Source organism: Nannobrachium achirus (genome assembly GCF_963921795.1).
Source record: "Nannobrachium achirus genome assembly, chromosome: 11".
NCBI classification, from domain to species: domain Eukaryota; kingdom Metazoa; phylum Chordata; class Actinopteri; order Myctophiformes; family Myctophidae; genus Nannobrachium; species Nannobrachium achirus.
In genome coordinates, this window is record NC_137820.1 from 37,342,276 (window position 1) to 37,358,683 (window position 16,408).

A 16,408-nucleotide genomic window follows, 5' to 3' on the forward strand; every position below is an offset into this window, starting at 1 on the left:
GTAACACACGCAAACACACGCACACACATACGTACGCACACACGCGCAAGCACTCACACATACATGTCGTCGTTGTCGGGTGAAAACCTTGTATGTCCAAAACCGTTCGTTTCGCATTCATCATTTTAAAAATGATTTAAACTAGTGAAAACAGCCGATCTACAAGCACACAACGCCTCGCACCGCGAGGCGTTGTGTGCTTGTAGATCGGCTGTTTTGGCTACTTTTGTGCGACGGCCTTGTATGATGAAGAAGGGCTTTACTTTGCGAAAGAACGTAGACATTTGAAACTTGGAGATACGAGGTTTCCACACGACAACGACGATGTATACACGCACACACATATACACACACAAGTGCAAACAAACACAGCTGTTGCGGTTTTGACAGTCACAGAGACCCCAAACACACACACACACTTATACATCCCACTCACACAGAGACATAACTCTCCGAAGATGCTAGACTTACTTATCCCGAAGAGCGGCTGAATACAAATGCACAAATCTCGGCTCGCTTAGTTTGCATTTGCCGATGCCGTTTGCTCCCGTGTGACATTTCATAAGTGCATAAATTAGTGTCATGTCGGCTCAGTCTCATGCATACGAGACAGCCTAGTCGCATGTATATGTCAGTGATTGACACAAGCCTGGCACATAGACAATTCACGGAGACAACGAAACAGCAACACGGAAAAGACAGCAGTTGAGCAATTTAATTACTTACTTTTACGCCTTCTGACAATCTGCCTCCTTCTGTTTATCAAACACCGCCGGAGGGGCCATGTATTAAATATAAATACTATGTCATTATATTATATGCAGCCACGTAACGGCAAAACAAACATCGTAATTACGTCCCTTGCTAATTTCATTGTACACAATTGTGAGAAAGTTAACTTTCTTTGCGCATCTTATTGTGTTTGTTCCACTGCGAGCCACAGGGGGAAATGGATGGAAGCAAATGAATGAACGAACACGGGCGGCAGAATGGCATCAGTGTTCGCTCTCTGATCAAGGATGGGAATATTCCAGATTGCGTTTAGGAGAGGCGGGGTGAGGGTTGGGGGGATGGGGGGTGGGGCTCTTTGAAATTCAAAGGCGGACGCAGTACTGGCAACAACTGCATATGGAGCCGACGACGTTTGTTTGTGTGTTCTGAATGGAAATTAGGACGCTGTACAGTATGTTGCTGTCAGCCTGCGTGGAGGATTTGTTGGAAGGTGACCGTCTTTTTGTTGTTGTTGTTTTATTTATTTATTTTTGGTCAAGTTTAGCATTTTCCAATCAGGATTCATTAGGCGGGACATGGAATCAGGGATTGTGCACTAGGGATGGAACGATATGAAAATTTCATACAACGATTATTGTGACAAAATAAATCGCAATTTACGATACTATAACGATAATCAAAATCCATTCTCCTGGGGCAGAACATTTGCCAAAAAATAGCAGATCTACAAGCTCACAGTTGCGACGCATTGTGAGCTTGTAGATATGCTATTTTTTGGCAAAGACATTTGATAGAGAGTGAAAAAAAGACTCTATCAACTATCAAGTATGTATAAGTACCTTTTACCAATTATAGAGGGTTTAAGTGGTACCGGATATGCAGCTTGGCAAATAAAAGGTGAATTGATCCCAGTGCATGACGGAGGACGATATCACGATAAATTAAATCTCCACGATACGATTATCGTGAGTGTTTTTTATCACAATATACAATATTATCACTTATCGTCCCATCCCTACTGCACAGAGGATTATGTTGGAAGGTGAACTTTTTTTGTTGTTGTTGTTTTATTTTATTTTTTTTTTCCCAAGTTTAGCATTTTCCAATCAGGATTCATTAGGCATGACATGGAATCAGGGACTGTGGACTGGCTTTTGTTACTGCCCTCCCTTTTGTGTTAGTCGGGAACCATTATCTTGTTATGGGGAGCGGGAATAAGTCCGTCAGTTTATTGCAAAATGATAAGTACTGTAATACCTGTTTGGGGAATAATTGCTCTAAATTGGCTGACGCCAGCGTTCTGCATCTTGGCTGCTATTTTGTAGTGCACTCAGTTGTACACACTGAACTCCTCAGTGTTGAGGACAGTAGATTTTGCATTCTCCAAGTTACAAATGGGTATTAACATTAAGAATGTCCAGCATTCACCCTGTCCCCTAGATGGCGGTACCAGTTGGTGTGATTTAGTTTTAGTCATAGTCTTTGAATAAAATTTCATATAGTTTTAGTCATATTTTAGTCATCTGAAAAGTCGACTAGATCTACCGGGGATTCTGTCGACAAAAATGTATTTTGGTGGGCGTTGATGGTGTCGAAATGGCTGGTTATACACTCAGTTGCATGCTGAAAATAGACGATTTACACACTTGCAGTGTGTCGCAGCACGACGCGTTGTGAACTTGTAGATATGCTATTTTCAGACCGCAACACCCGAGCATAACCAAACAAAATGACTTGTCTTTTAGTTCTACTGGATCTCTTCTCCCCAGGCCCCCCCCCCCCTAACCTTTTAGTGGTGACGAAATTAATATATTAATCTCAGTTTTAGTCATCATAGCTTAGTTTTCATTTAATTTTTGTCAGTTGAAAAAAGTTAGTCGATGAACATTTTTTGTCGTAGTTTTAGACTGCGAAAAATGAACACTGCAGTGTTGAGGGAGCTGGAGAAGTCAGAGCATGTACTGTACATGTATGTGTCACTCACCGGAAATATACCCCGGTTTTGACTGAAACAGAATGTGACCCAGTCAGGGGCGTCACACTGGGGGGGAAAGTGGGAATGAGTTGCTAGGGCCCAAGGTGGAGGGGCCTTAATTAATTTATACTTTAGCTATTGAAAAATAGCAGATATACAAGCTCACAGCGCGGCACCGAGTGCCGCGCTGCAAGCTTGTAGATCTGCTATTTTTTGAAAAGATGTGAAAATGTGTGCAAATCTTTGAATATAATGTATTTTTTAAGCGAAAAAACGAAACAAAAATGTTGCTCCTGAGGGTCCCTGGAACGAAATATTTTGAGATGGGGGTCCGTGGTCAAATACATATCATGTTGGGGGTCCTTCACATGAAAAGGTTTGAGCACCACTGACATAGAAACATAGGTTTTTAAAAACCTTAGAAGGATTTAGAAGACATTTATAGAATCGGGTCAAAAATATTCAAAGACCTGCACAAACGGTCACGATTTTTCAAAAATAGCAGATCTACAAGCTCGCAGCGCGGCACCGAGCTTGTAGATCTGCTATTTTTCAATGGTTAAAGCACAAAATAATGCATAATAATGCGTTCCCATTCATGGGGGCCCCACAGTGAATCCTTGTACCCAGGGCCCAGAATTTGTTGTGACACCCCTGGACCCAGTTATATTCAGTGAGTGTAAATGAAGGCTTAAGGGTTTCACACGTCTAATTTCCTACCACGCTTTATGCCAGGTTATATAACTGTGATCATCAGGAATGGTGTCATTTCTGGTGTTTACCATAATAGCTAAAGTAATGATTAATTATGCAGTTATTAATAACACTGCGGTTCCCACAACCTTCTCTTGGATCAGGGCCCATTTCAAAATAAATAAAAAACATGTTGTGGTCGGCAGTCTGCCGTTGTTAAGTGGTCAGATGGGTGGGCCGTTTGTATTTCCAGAGCAGAGTTCGTTTTTAATGATCAATCGTGTTCTGGCTCGGATCAATGGAACTACAGTAGCATACTTTAAATTCCTATTTACATTTTTTTCAAGGTTTAAACAAATAAAATACCATGACATTTTTCTTTTACATAAATTATTTATTGCGACCGTAGGTCGCAGTTTACTGTCAGAACCGGCAAAGCTTGTCCGTATACGTGTAACGCCTGACACTGTGGTTCCCCTGTCACATCACTGTGACATCACAGGTGACATCACAGTGATGTCAGATACTCAGAGTAGGGATAACGCCTGACACTGTGGTTCCCCTGACACATCACTGTGACATCACAGGTGACAAGACATGGCGCGACCTAGGTCGCGCGTCGCCCTGAGGCGTCTTACTAGTATTAATTCTGAATTATTAACTCAAATGTGAAGAAAAAGGGAATGGTTGAAAGATAGAAAGAACGTTGTCTCTTGCCATTCTTCCTGCTCCTCCAGCCTGCCTCTGAGGTTCTGGGTAAACATCCTGAAGAACCCCCACTTCATCTTTGACGTGCACGTGACGGAGGTGGTGGACGCCTCGCTCTCCGTCGTCGCCCAGACCTTCATGGACGCCTGCACCAAGACGGAGCACAAGCTCAGCCGGGTGAGTGGAGGGGGCAGGGGCGTCACAAGAGGGGTAAAGTGGGAGTCACTAGGGCCCAAGTTGGAGGAGCCTTCATTATTTTATACTTTAGCTATTGAAAAATAGCAGATATACAAGCTCACAGCGCGGCACCGAGTGCCGCGCTGCGAGCTTGTAGATCTGCTATTTTTGTAAAGTTGTGAAAATGTGTGCAAATCTTTGAATATTATGTATTTTTTAAGCAAACATCTGTAACTAAAATTCTGCTTCTGGGACGTCCCTGGAACAAAATATTTTGAGATGGGGGTCCGTGGCCAAATACATATCAATTTGGGGGTCCTTCACATGAAAAAGTTTGAGCACCTCTGACATAGAAACATAGGTTTTTTCCCAAAAAACCTTAGAAGGATTTGAAATATTCAAAGACTTGCACAAATGTTCACGATTTGTCAAAAATAGCAGATCTACAAGCTCGTAGTCTACAAGCTTGTAGTTATTCCAGTGGTTTTCAACCAGTGGTCCGGGGACCATCAGTGGTCCTTGAGGGGGTTCCAGTTGGTGCCCAGCTAAATGATGGAGAATTGATAACCAAATGGACCCTTATAGATCTTTAACTCTTGAGATCTCTCAAGAGTTAAGTTATTGTTGAACATCGTCTGCATTACTTAAGTCTACACACAATAGAGAATGTTTGCCTGATATCTCTCCTATGGCAGGGATCTTCAACGTTTTCAGGCCAAGAACCCCTTAGTTGAGAGAGAGATGAAGCAGGGACCCCCACAACCCTTTTCTTCTTCCTCTTCTTTCGTCTTCCTTTCTTTTGTATCATCATCCTTGATGATTGGTTAACGACATTTTTATGTCACAAGATTGTTTTCATAGATCACAACGCAGGCGTTATGAGCTTGTAGATCTGCAATTTTTGGCTACAGTTCTCAGAATATGGACGTTGGGGTTGGGGTGTGTGTTTGTAACAATGTAATGTAGGTGGAACAAAGCAGTGTCAGGAATTTAGAGTGCAGATATCTTAGGACAACCAGCAAATGTAGGCAGATTGGAGAAAATATTCATTGATAAATCAACAACTAACATCAACAATTACGTAATTTCATCATGTCCAAAACTTGAGCCACATCCCAATTGGTTAATATAAAAAAAGGAGAAAAAAAAGTTTTCTCTCACACAAAGATTTGGAGGACCCCATGTCGTAACTCTGAGGACCCCCTGTTGAAGACCCTTGTCTTATGGTACAGACATCAATACGGCATGGAATCGTGGACGAAATCTCGGACAAAATCATCCAATGATAAACAAATATGGTTCTGAGAGACTGAATCTCATCAAATGGTGGTCCGAGTCTCAAATGCAGAATAAATAATGGACCTTGATATGAAAAGGATTGAAAATTCTATTCATAAACTCTCAGAGATACAGACCTGTACCTTAACCGTCCATTTGATTCCTATTATCATTAATGAAACTATTATTAATTAAAGCTGTGGGCCCCCTGAAACACCCTCAACGACCCCCCCCCCCCCCCCCCCCAAAAAAAAAAGCTCTTGTTAATGCTTTATAAACCCAACTGACAGACTTTTGGGCAGGGACGTGCAGAGAATGTTAGAGAGGCATGGGCTGAAATTTCTAAAAGAGCCTTTTGGTGAAGATATTGAAAATAGCAGACCTCCAAGCTCACAACGCGTCGCGCTGCGACACGTTGTGAGCTTGGAGGTCGGCTATTTTCATTTTTCAGTGCTTGATACCACACTGAACTAATCAAGTCAATACTGGAGATGTGTAGGCGCGGCAGATGGAGAGCAGAGCCCAGGATTACATAGGTTAGGCAATTGGCACTGGGTGAAAAAATGGGTTGCACAATTGTGGGATAAAAATGTATTAAAAGAAATAACAGCATGGATTTCTACACAGAGAGGGCAATTCTTTCAACATAAGATGCTGCATTCAAGTTCAGGAGAGTTTGGACAAGGCAATTCTCTTGAATGCTGCCTTCAGTATATGTCATGGAAAGAGGGGCATTTGCATTTCGTTCACTGTAGTAAAAACTGCATTCATGGTCTGGAGAGGGCACTTTTTACAGACGGATAAAAGGGCAGGTGCTCAAGCCCCATTTGATGTCTATGTGTGCACGTGTCTGCTTTTGGGGCACGTCGTTATTGGCGAAAAATGTAAAAGCAGCCAAAATAGCAGAGCTACAAGTTCGCAGCTTGTAAGGTCTGCTATTTTCACAACTTTTGCGCTACACACAAAATCCAAGTATAAAGCATAGGGCAGGTCTCTTCAACAGGGGGTCCGGGACCCCTATGGGGTCCTCAGAGTTACTACAGGGGGTCCTCCAAAACTGAGTGATAGAACCTTTTTTCCCCTTTTTTATATTAACCACTTTAGCCAAAAATAGCAGATCTACAAGCAGATCTACAAGCTCACAACGCCTCGCGCTGCAAAGAGCTTTGGTGTAGAGGGGAAAAAGAGAAGACTAAGTACAGAGTGAAAGGTAAAGTTTATTAAGTATTGACAGTTCAAGTGGTTAAATATCTGAAAATACAAATTGACATGAGAATCAAAAATACCCTGACGATCGAAACTATATGGAATCTATGGACAGGTTGTGCTGCTTCATCTCTCTCTCAACTAAGGGGTCCTTGGCCTGAAAACGTTGAAGACCCCTGTCATAGGGCATCATTTATTTGACGCATAAAAAGAGAGAAATCTGGAGATGCAAGGGTTTCGGCCCGACAACGACGACGCGTGTGTGTGTCTGCAAAAATGGAAATGGAAAGCGGGGAGGGGGGAGGGGGGGAGGGACGGCGGCCGGAATTGAACCGAGTGGATTAACTCAGAGCAGAGGAGGAGATTAAAGGTCGCTGTGACCGAGGGGAGGGGAGGGGAGGGGAGGAAGGGTCACCGCTTTCATTAACACGCTCTCTCCGCCCTTTCTGTCCCGCAGGATTCTCCCAGTAATAAACTACTCTATGCAAAGGAGATCTCCACCTACAAGAAGATGGTGGATGAGTAAGTATATACAGTCCAGTCAGCCGGCACTTTGCCAAAACGCATATATCCAATCATTTTTTTATTTTTGGAGCTGTGTGGAACACAAGCTCCCTATACGTGGCCGTGTGTGTAGGTATGTGGGTGGGTGGGTCTGTGGGTCTGTATGTAGCCTGTATGTAGTAACCCTGGGTGACCAGAGAGGTGCTGTTGAGTCTAGCCTGCCCTGCCCTGAGCATCAACTGCAATACACACACACACACACACACACACACACACACACACACACACACACACACACACACACACACACACACACAGCTCCACTTCGAACAGAGGTTCGATTTTTTATGTTCAACCCTGTTTAAAATGCTGACGGACTGCGAAAGGCTTGTCAGTATCAGTTGCATCGTGATAATCATCTAATCTCTGTCTGTCTGTCTGGGCGCGCGTGTGTGTGCGCACGTGCGTGTCTGTGTGTGCGTGTGCGTGTGCGCGTGTGCGTGTGCGTGTGTGTGTGCGTGCGTGCGTGCGTGCAGCTACTACAAGGGCATCAGGCAGATGGTATCAGTCAGTGACCAGGACATGAACACTCATCTGGCTGAGGTGTCGCGGGTAAGAAACCAAAGTCTTCCTCCTCCTCCTCCTCCTCCTCCTCCTCCTCCTCCTCCTCCTCCTCCTCCTCCTCCTCTGTCTGGTGTCTTGTCTCAGGTTGTTAACTTAACGGTGTGACACTGGCACTGCTGAAGGCTGCACACCTCCTACCTTTTCACAGCTGCATCTGCTATTTTCAAAAGATTTTATATTTATACATTTTTGCACTTTTTATACACGTGAAACTTGTTAAATGGGACATTTTGCATAATGACTCATTTCTACTTTTGGTACTTTAAGTACATTTTGATACCAATACTTTTGTACTTTTCTCTTTGTGATTTTAGTAAAAGTAAAACAAAAAAGTTAAAGAAATGGAGCACTTTTTCGTCCACCTTTAATCTCTAGTGTTTGAAATAGTATTTCTGGTGGAAAGAAACTAAGTAAATGTAGCTTTTGCTGCCGCGACCTGGAGGTTGGAACTGCCAGGCAGGAGGCCTGGAGGATGTATGGATGTAGTGAAAGAGAACATGAAGTTAGTTGGAGTGAGAGAAGAGGAGGCAGAGAACATGCAGGGCGAGATGGAGGCTGATGATTCGCTGTGGCGATCCCAGACGGGAACAGCCAAAAGGAAAAGAAAATCCCCTTTTCAGAAAATCTAAAAAATCAGAAGATCTTTGACTTTCAAAAGAAAGAAAGTCAAAAATCTGAAGACCTCTTCCACCATTGTTCATTTCAATGACCTTCTTTAAATGCGTGTGTGTTTGTGTTTGTGTGTGTGCGTGTGTGTGTGTGTGTGTGTGTGTGTGTGTGTGTGTGTGTGTGTGTGTGTGTGTGTGTGTGTGTGTGTGTGTGTGTGTGTGTGTGTGTGTGTGTGTGTGTGTGTGTGTGTGTGTGTGTGTGTGTGCGTGCGTGCGTGTTCGTTCTCCAGTCTCACACAGACAAACTCAACACACAAGTGGCCCTCCACCAACTCTACCAGTATGCCAGCAAATACTACGATGGGGTAAGTGTCCATTCTGAACTGAATTCAATTGAACGGTAACATGTCATTAGGTCGAACACCCTTTGGATCGACCACCAAAACCTAACCCTAACCCTAACCCTAACCTCAGTAAAACTATGCTTAAACCTAACCCTAACCCTAACCTCAGTAACCGTGATGCGGGTGATTATCTAACCTGCCGATGCTGTTCGACCCAACGGGAGTTCGACCTATGGGGCAGTCCCCGAATTGAACAATGTATTTCATCCACTTAAACCCCATCATCCTTATTGTGGGGAACACTTAATAGCATTAGAAAATAGCAGATCGGGCACAGTGGCGCAGTCGCTAGCGCTGTCGCCTCACAGCTAGAAGGTCCTGGGGAATCCTCATCCATGGAAGGAAGCATGAGGTCAGTCTGTTGTTCTCCCCGGGTTTGGCAGAGGGAGTGTAGTTCATAAATGTTCAGAAATAGCAGATGTACAAGCTCTCTGTGAGCTTGTATCGGCTCTATTTAAATGGGCTTTTGTGGTTAAACGCACCGCTGCCCACCATATCATTTAGGGTTTTTTTCCTCCCTCTCTCCCGCTCTCTCTGCTCTTTTGATGGGGAGTCTGAAAAGTGATTGTATGGAATTTTAATTGAAACTTCTTGTGGTACGTGAATTGGAAAATTGCTCTGGGAATTGATTTTTTTTATGGGCTTCGTCATATGCATTTGCCACTTCGGGGTCGTGCAAAGGGGGATAAACAAAGCCTAATGAACAAGTTGGATAAACAAATAGGCCTGTCACTCTCCTCCCGAGTGGAGCTCGTACACTATAGCTGGCGGCTCGTCTCCAAGTGTCGCCGCTCTCGCCTCCCTTCCTCACTCTGTTGTCCTCATCCATCTTCCTCCCCCTGTCTGTCTGCCCGTTCCTGTTGTCTTCGCTGTCCTCTGTAACCTCTCCTCTTCTCCCACTCCCTCTTGTCATGTCCCTTCCTCCTCCCCTCTTCTCCCACTCCCTCTTGTCATGTCCCTTCCTCTGCTATCGCCCAGTGTTCATTTCGTCGACTGCGACTGTGTTCGCCGACTAGCTTTTTTCACTGACGAAAACGAAATAAAAACAACGCTATGATGACTGAAACTCAAGACTCATTTTCGTCAACAAATAAAAACTGGACTGAAATGTTAGGGAGGGCCTAGTGGAGAAGAGATCCAGTAGAACCACAAGACAAGTCATTTTATGCTTGGTTGCGCTCGGGTGTTGCGCTCTGAAAATGGCAGATCTACAAGCTCACAACAGATCAGCTATTTTCAGCATGCAACCAAGCATAAAATCGGCCATTACGATGCCAGCAAAGCCTGCCAAAATACATTTCCGTCGACAATGTCAACTGTAGATCAAGTCAACTAAAATCTTATGGTATTTAGTCGACTAAAACTAGACTAAAACAAAAACCTTTCAGCTGACTTTTTTTTCTTTTTTTTTAATCAAATGTATTGCGACCGTCAGGTCGCAGTTACTATCAAAACCTCCACCGGCTGTCAGTCAGTCAGTCTGTCAGTCTGTCAGTCAGTCAGTCAGTCAGTCAGTCCGTCACACGTCACGTCACACTTTTGCCTTACTCATATCTCCGCCACCGTTGCCCCTATTCATGCCAAACTTTGCACACACACTCCTTGGCTGCCAAACCACAACCTCCATTTCTTACATGGCCCTCGTCTAGCGTGAGGGCCGGTTCTTGCAAAACACATTTTTGGACACTGCTCCCACAGATTCTGCCCCAAAAATCACGCAAAGCGGTACACAGTATCTCTAAAGTCATGTCATCAACATGGAACTGTCCCATTTCCCATATTTCTTCCTGATTGGTTACCATAAAGTTTGTGTATGCGACCTGACGGGTGCTTATCTCCCGATTAGGGAGTCTTTCTGGTCAAAATGTGCTGTCAAAATTAACACTTCTATCCCCCTTCCTCCACCCAGATCATCGCGTCCCTGGAGGAGGACCCGGCCGCCCAGAGCAAACAGCTGACCCTCCGGCTGCAGCAGATAGCGGCCGCCCTGGAGAACAAAGTGACCGATCTCTAACCCACACTGGAAGAGAGAGAGAGGAGAGGCAGAGGGGTTGGGGTGGGGTCGGGTGGGGTGGGAGCGGTACGAAGCCGCCAGTACGATTGTGTCCCTTCCACCCAGGGGCTTATTTCTTCTGTCGCAGAAGGACAACAAGGGAATAAGGAAAAAGGAGAGAAGAGAAAAAAAAGGGACCACTCGTCGCGAAATAGGGCTTATATCGTCTGTTCTTACGGACGTTCAGCCCTGAGGACGTTTTTTTTAGCGGTGCACAGAGTAGATTATAGCTGGGGGACTGATGACGTAACAGGTAGGGGTCATGCACTGTCGCAGGTACGTACGCCTTAAAAAGAAAAAAAAGCTCGCTTGCCAAACCTTTTCCGAGGTCCACGCGTTCCAACTCGACGACTTCAACCCGAATTCTTCTTCTTCTCCCAGGACGCGGTGCGAGGAAGAAAAGAAAAAGACTTCTTCTGAGGAATTAAGCCCCTGGACGTGGTGTGGTGCGAGCGCTGGCGATATTAAGAGTTTAATCAGATGTTCAATTTCTTCCTGTGTAGAGAGAAAAAAAAGGTTTTAAGAATTGTATTATATATTTTTTTTAATCGTGCAGTCTTTATGCGGAAAGCTTTATATAAGGAGAAAATTATCTTTTTAATGGACCGCCTTGTGGTGTGTGGATAGTGTTTCTATTTAGCCTGTGGGTGTGTACCAGTGTGCGTGTGTGCGTGCGTGCGCGTGTGCGTGTGTGGAGTGCAATACGTGAGCAAGCACATACATACCTACCCACAGTATGTGTGTATTTGAATGTGAGTGTGAATGTATATGTAGGTTGACTTGACGCCTACTATAAGGCTCGAGGGCGACAGAAAACTCAATGTAATTTCAAGGTCACCGACTCACTGACACGCAGGAGCCTGCAGTCGTCCTCTGGACAGACGGAGACACCAAAGTGTCCCCGACAGGGACATGGGTTAATCTTAACAATGCACAGGCTCCTATCAGTGACGGGTTACCAATAGTTTTCACGCGAAAAGAAAAAAGTTCCAACAGTGTAATCTCCCTGTTTTTTGTTTTTGTTTTTTGCTTCAAGCTCAATTGCCATTTGTGCTTGTACGGAAATCGATAATAGCACAGTCTGTTTCCCTTTATTGAGCAGCGAACACATTCCACTCCGACACGGAAGCACAGGAAAAATGCATTTAAAAAAAAGAAAATGTTTGGTTATTTTGGTATTTTGTTTTCAAATGCCTTTTTTTAATGCTTCAAAAAGCTTGTCGCAGCCTCCCGGTAGTCCTTGAACAAAATGTCATGTGTAATGTTGATGGAGTCAGAGTAACATGAGCTACAGCATTATACAGCATAAAGACATGTCATTCACCCAGCATTTTCATCTACAGAAGCGGTTCCCAACGTTTTCTGGATTAGGGCAGTGGTTACCCCCCAGTCGCCACATTATTTGCACATTTCCAAAGAGACAATGTAATTACCTTTAAGACCTTTTTTAATACCAAATTGGCCAAATATTATGTTAGAAAGAGGCAAACATTGTGAAAATGGCTGATCTACAAGCTCACAACGCCTCGCACTGAGAGGTGTTGTGAGCTTGTAGTTCGGCTATTTTCACAATATTTAGGGTCGAACTAAATGAAATGCCTACAATTCCATGATGAAGCCGTAGTGAAATGGCTGGTGAGAACGTTTCAAAATCTTCCATTTTTTTTACATGAATCTTTTATGATAAGTTCATATAATCATTTAAATCTTTGTGTTTTGTCAATTATTTTTTGGGGCCCGCTTGCAATATCCTGACGGCCCACCAGTGCGCCCCAGGCCACAGGTTGGGAATCGCTGATCTAACGGTAAACGATGCAGCAATACAAGAGGACAATTCTCCACCTCATTCATGCATTTGTAGTGTTATATTTTTATAGTGCTGTTATGTACTACTGCAGTGGTTCTCAACCTTTTCAGGCCGCGACCCCCAAAATAATCATATTTTAACGGGGGACCCCCACCCTGCACAAGCACTTGGAATTGTAGGAGTTGGCATTACATTTAGTTTGACTCTATCTATTCCATTGTGAAAATAGCCAATCTACATGCTCACAACGCCTCGCAATTTGACAATTTGACCAATGTTTGACCAGAGGTACTAAAAAGGTCTTTAAAGTCCTTAATTTGCCATTTTAGAAATGTGCAGATACCTACACTTATACTGTATGTTGGTCTGTTTAATGTTGAGTGGGAAAACAATGTTAACATTTAGCTAAACATCTTGGGGACCCGCAAAATTAATTTGGTTTGAGAACCACTGTACCACTGTACTACTGCACATAATTCCAAATAATCTACCCCAAAATGCATATTGTGACTCCTTAGGACAAACATGACAAAAAGTCAAACTGTGACTTAAAGGGGGGGCAAATAAGGCATGTTGACTTTTGGGGAATGTGAGTTACGAGTTATGTCCCTATATGGGGACATAACTCGATGGCGTTGAGTCGGCTCAAGCGTTCTTCACAATGTCTGGCGACTCGCTCGCCTAAGCTCGTTCGGGCTGTGCCTCTTTGGTGGTCTTTTGAGACGCCGCGCCGCCATCCTTTTAACTGTTTCTTTGTGGACCATTTGGGTCTGAGAACTGGTCTTCCGCATTCCTGGAGTGCGGAAATGCCCTGGGAAGGCACAGTTTGACTTGAAGCGTACCCGACTTCAAGGCACCGTTTGATGTTTTATCAATAAGTCACAATATGACCTTTTGGGGGTGAGACAGTGTTGAGCATTCCTCTGCCTCTTTCTCTTAAAACGGTCGATGTTAGTGATTTTGCCTGAGAGGCATTTGGTACTTACAATGGTACGTCTTTTTTTTCAATGAGTAATAATATAAATGTTTCTGCCTTGGTATGATGCTGTGTGGAGGTGGAGGTTGGGTTCAGTCATGTACATAATTGTTATAGTAATTACAATATTGATATTTCAGTGATCGGCAGTCAGGGTCACGATGCGGCCGGGTCTTGTTTGGGTATTTCCTGGGCCATTTAAGTAATCCCACTACTTTTCAGCCCCAACTTTTAGAGTATATTGCAAACGATAAACAGGCTAATTCTTAATTGTCACTTGCCTGAAATTAGTGATGGGTCGTATATGATCGATCTGTTCAAAAGAACTAGCTCATTGCCGTGAACAGGAACAAACTAGTCCACTTCCTGAAAGGTTCACGCTTTCGTTGGTGCCCCCCGCCCCCTCCCCCCGTACACAGGACGGGATGTCAGGCTGTATGCATGATAGACAGACATCGTGCGGTTTCACTGAACGCGAACGAATCATTTGACGAAGTAGGCTATAAACTTGAAACTGAGCGTCCGTCCCTAATATGGGGTGAGAACGTTCAGCCGGAAATATCAGATATACGAGCTCACAACGTGTTGCTTTGCAATGTGTCGTGAGCTTGTACATTTTGGGGAGAAGCAATTTGGTGTAGAGGGGAAAAGGCACGGCCGTGGGTAGATATTCAGAAGGTACCCACACATTAATACATGTCTGCCCAGGTGTCCCTGAGCAAGACACTTAACTTCTCCCAGTCCCGAGTGCTCATCATCGTGACCATCTGAGCATACATCTGCTGGGTGAAGCTAAAACTGAATCCCTTTCAGATCCGTCCCGATCAGATCCTGCCTGACGATGGGCAGGGTGGCTCTCCCTGGAGCCTCCCGACTCAGAAATGGTTTGGGTGTTTCTGAAGGGACAGTGTGATTAAAGAAAGACCAAATGAGGTGACCGAGTTGGATAACAGTAGGTGAGGAAGGATAGGAATACGGTTCAGTCGAATGTTAATAAAAACATCTCACATTTTAAAAGAATGCCAATTAATCTCACGAAACGAACCCTCCTGGTGCGAGCTCTCTGAATCTGAGCAAAATATCACTCTGGGCCCACCAAAGTGATAGCGATCCCTGCCTCCTCTTTTTGCCAGAAGTGAGTGTTTACTCTGAGCCTGCCTGCCCGCCCGCATGCCTGCTCTCCCAGCGTGCTATCCTGGCATCCCTAACCAGCAGCACTTGGCGCTGCCCACTCAGCACAGTGCGGAGTGGCACTCTGTATAATGGAATCAGCGGGGGAGGGCTTTTGATCTTAATTGCATGCTGACTGCAGTCTCCATCCTCGTCACCGCTAGTTGTTTACCACCGACTCATCTCTCTCTCGCTGACAGTGATGCAAAACCGCTTCTTTATCCAGAGCCTTTCTTTAAACCGAAAACGTGCCTTATTCGAATAGGATTATTAAAATGTTATCATTTCTAAATTATTACTACTATTGGTAACCTATAGGTGATTATCATGGCGACGATAGTGATATAGACACAGCAATGTATTTGGGTGATGTGTGTGCTCTCAAAAAAGAAAAAAGAAAAGAAGAAAGCTATATATATATACTCTCTGCTGCAGCCATTTGTGTGCCAATAAGGCGGAAGACATTTCAGTATGATTTGGGTTTTTATGGTTGCAGTTTTTTGGTCTGTGCATTTCCTTTGGGTGTGTCTGTGGTGTGTGCTTAGTAGGACTGTGGTGGCTAAAGGCAAAAATGAATGCCTGATGAATACATGTTAAAGCAATGTGGCCGACCTGAGTTGAGTTTCCTAAAAAAAGAAAAAAGTCTGGCATTCCTAAATTAGTCTTAAGGCAAAATGGGTAACCTAATGTAGATTGACCATAGCGCAAAATTGTTCCAATGGTGTTTTTATTTTTGGGGGTTGGTTATGTTGTTTGTTTGTTTTTTTGCCCTGTGTTTCCAAGCTGTCTCACCGTGTGCGTATGATAAATGACTGTATCTATACTCGACAAATTACCTTTCTTACTGCTGTGCAGTTATTATTTTTATTTCTCGTTTCCTCTGACATATAAACCTTTGTAAAAAAAACAAAAAAAACATGTTGAAATACTGTATTCTAACTGTATAATCCTATGCATTCAGTCCTGGAGGGGAAGGGGAGGGGGAGGGAGGGAATCTTGTCGTGCAGTTGTCGAGATCTTTTTATTTTACATTTTTTGGATTTTTATTTTCCCTTTTTAATGAAACTTGTGAATGTGCTGTGATGATTAAAAAGATGACCGGAGGGGGGTGGTGGAATATAAAGTCCATTCCCAGTGTTGCAGGACCATAAATAAATTGGAAGCCAATGTGGTTTTCTCTCCACCAATCCCGTGTGGGCAGCTCGGAGGAAATTGATCTTTGTACCCGATCATGTTTGTACTGGCTGAGCTGACGGCTCTGAAGGTGTGTGTGTGGGTGTGTATGTGCAGGGGCGTCACACCAAATTCTGGGCCCTGGGTACAAGCATTCACTGTGGGGCCCCTGTGCTTTAACTATTGAAAAATAGCAGATATACAAGCTCACAGCGCTATTTTTGAAAAATCGTGAAAATGTGTGCAAGAAACCTATGTCAAGGACCCCCAAGATGATATGTATTTGGCCACGGACCCCGATCTCAAAATATTTAGTTCCA

The 16,408-nt window shown here is 44.0% G+C and overlaps 1 protein-coding gene across 1 annotated transcript in view; it reads left to right on the top strand.

The window, feature by feature from the left end:
* The window catches only part of plxnb2b (plexin b2b), a gene marked incomplete at both ends in the record, with an annotated part of 194,558 nt that extends 183,635 nt beyond the window's left edge, over positions 1–10,923 (top strand). Inside the window, 5 exons of the mRNA XM_080737057.1 lie at positions 4,138–4,285; positions 7,227–7,291; positions 7,810–7,885; positions 8,796–8,870; positions 10,819–10,923. Coding sequence (XP_080593183.1) covers positions 4,138–4,285; positions 7,227–7,291; positions 7,810–7,885; positions 8,796–8,870; positions 10,819–10,923 — 469 coding nt within the window. The remainder of the gene's footprint in view (positions 1–4,137; positions 4,286–7,226; positions 7,292–7,809; positions 7,886–8,795; positions 8,871–10,818) is intronic.
* Between the last annotated feature and the right edge of the window lie 5,485 nt (positions 10,924–16,408).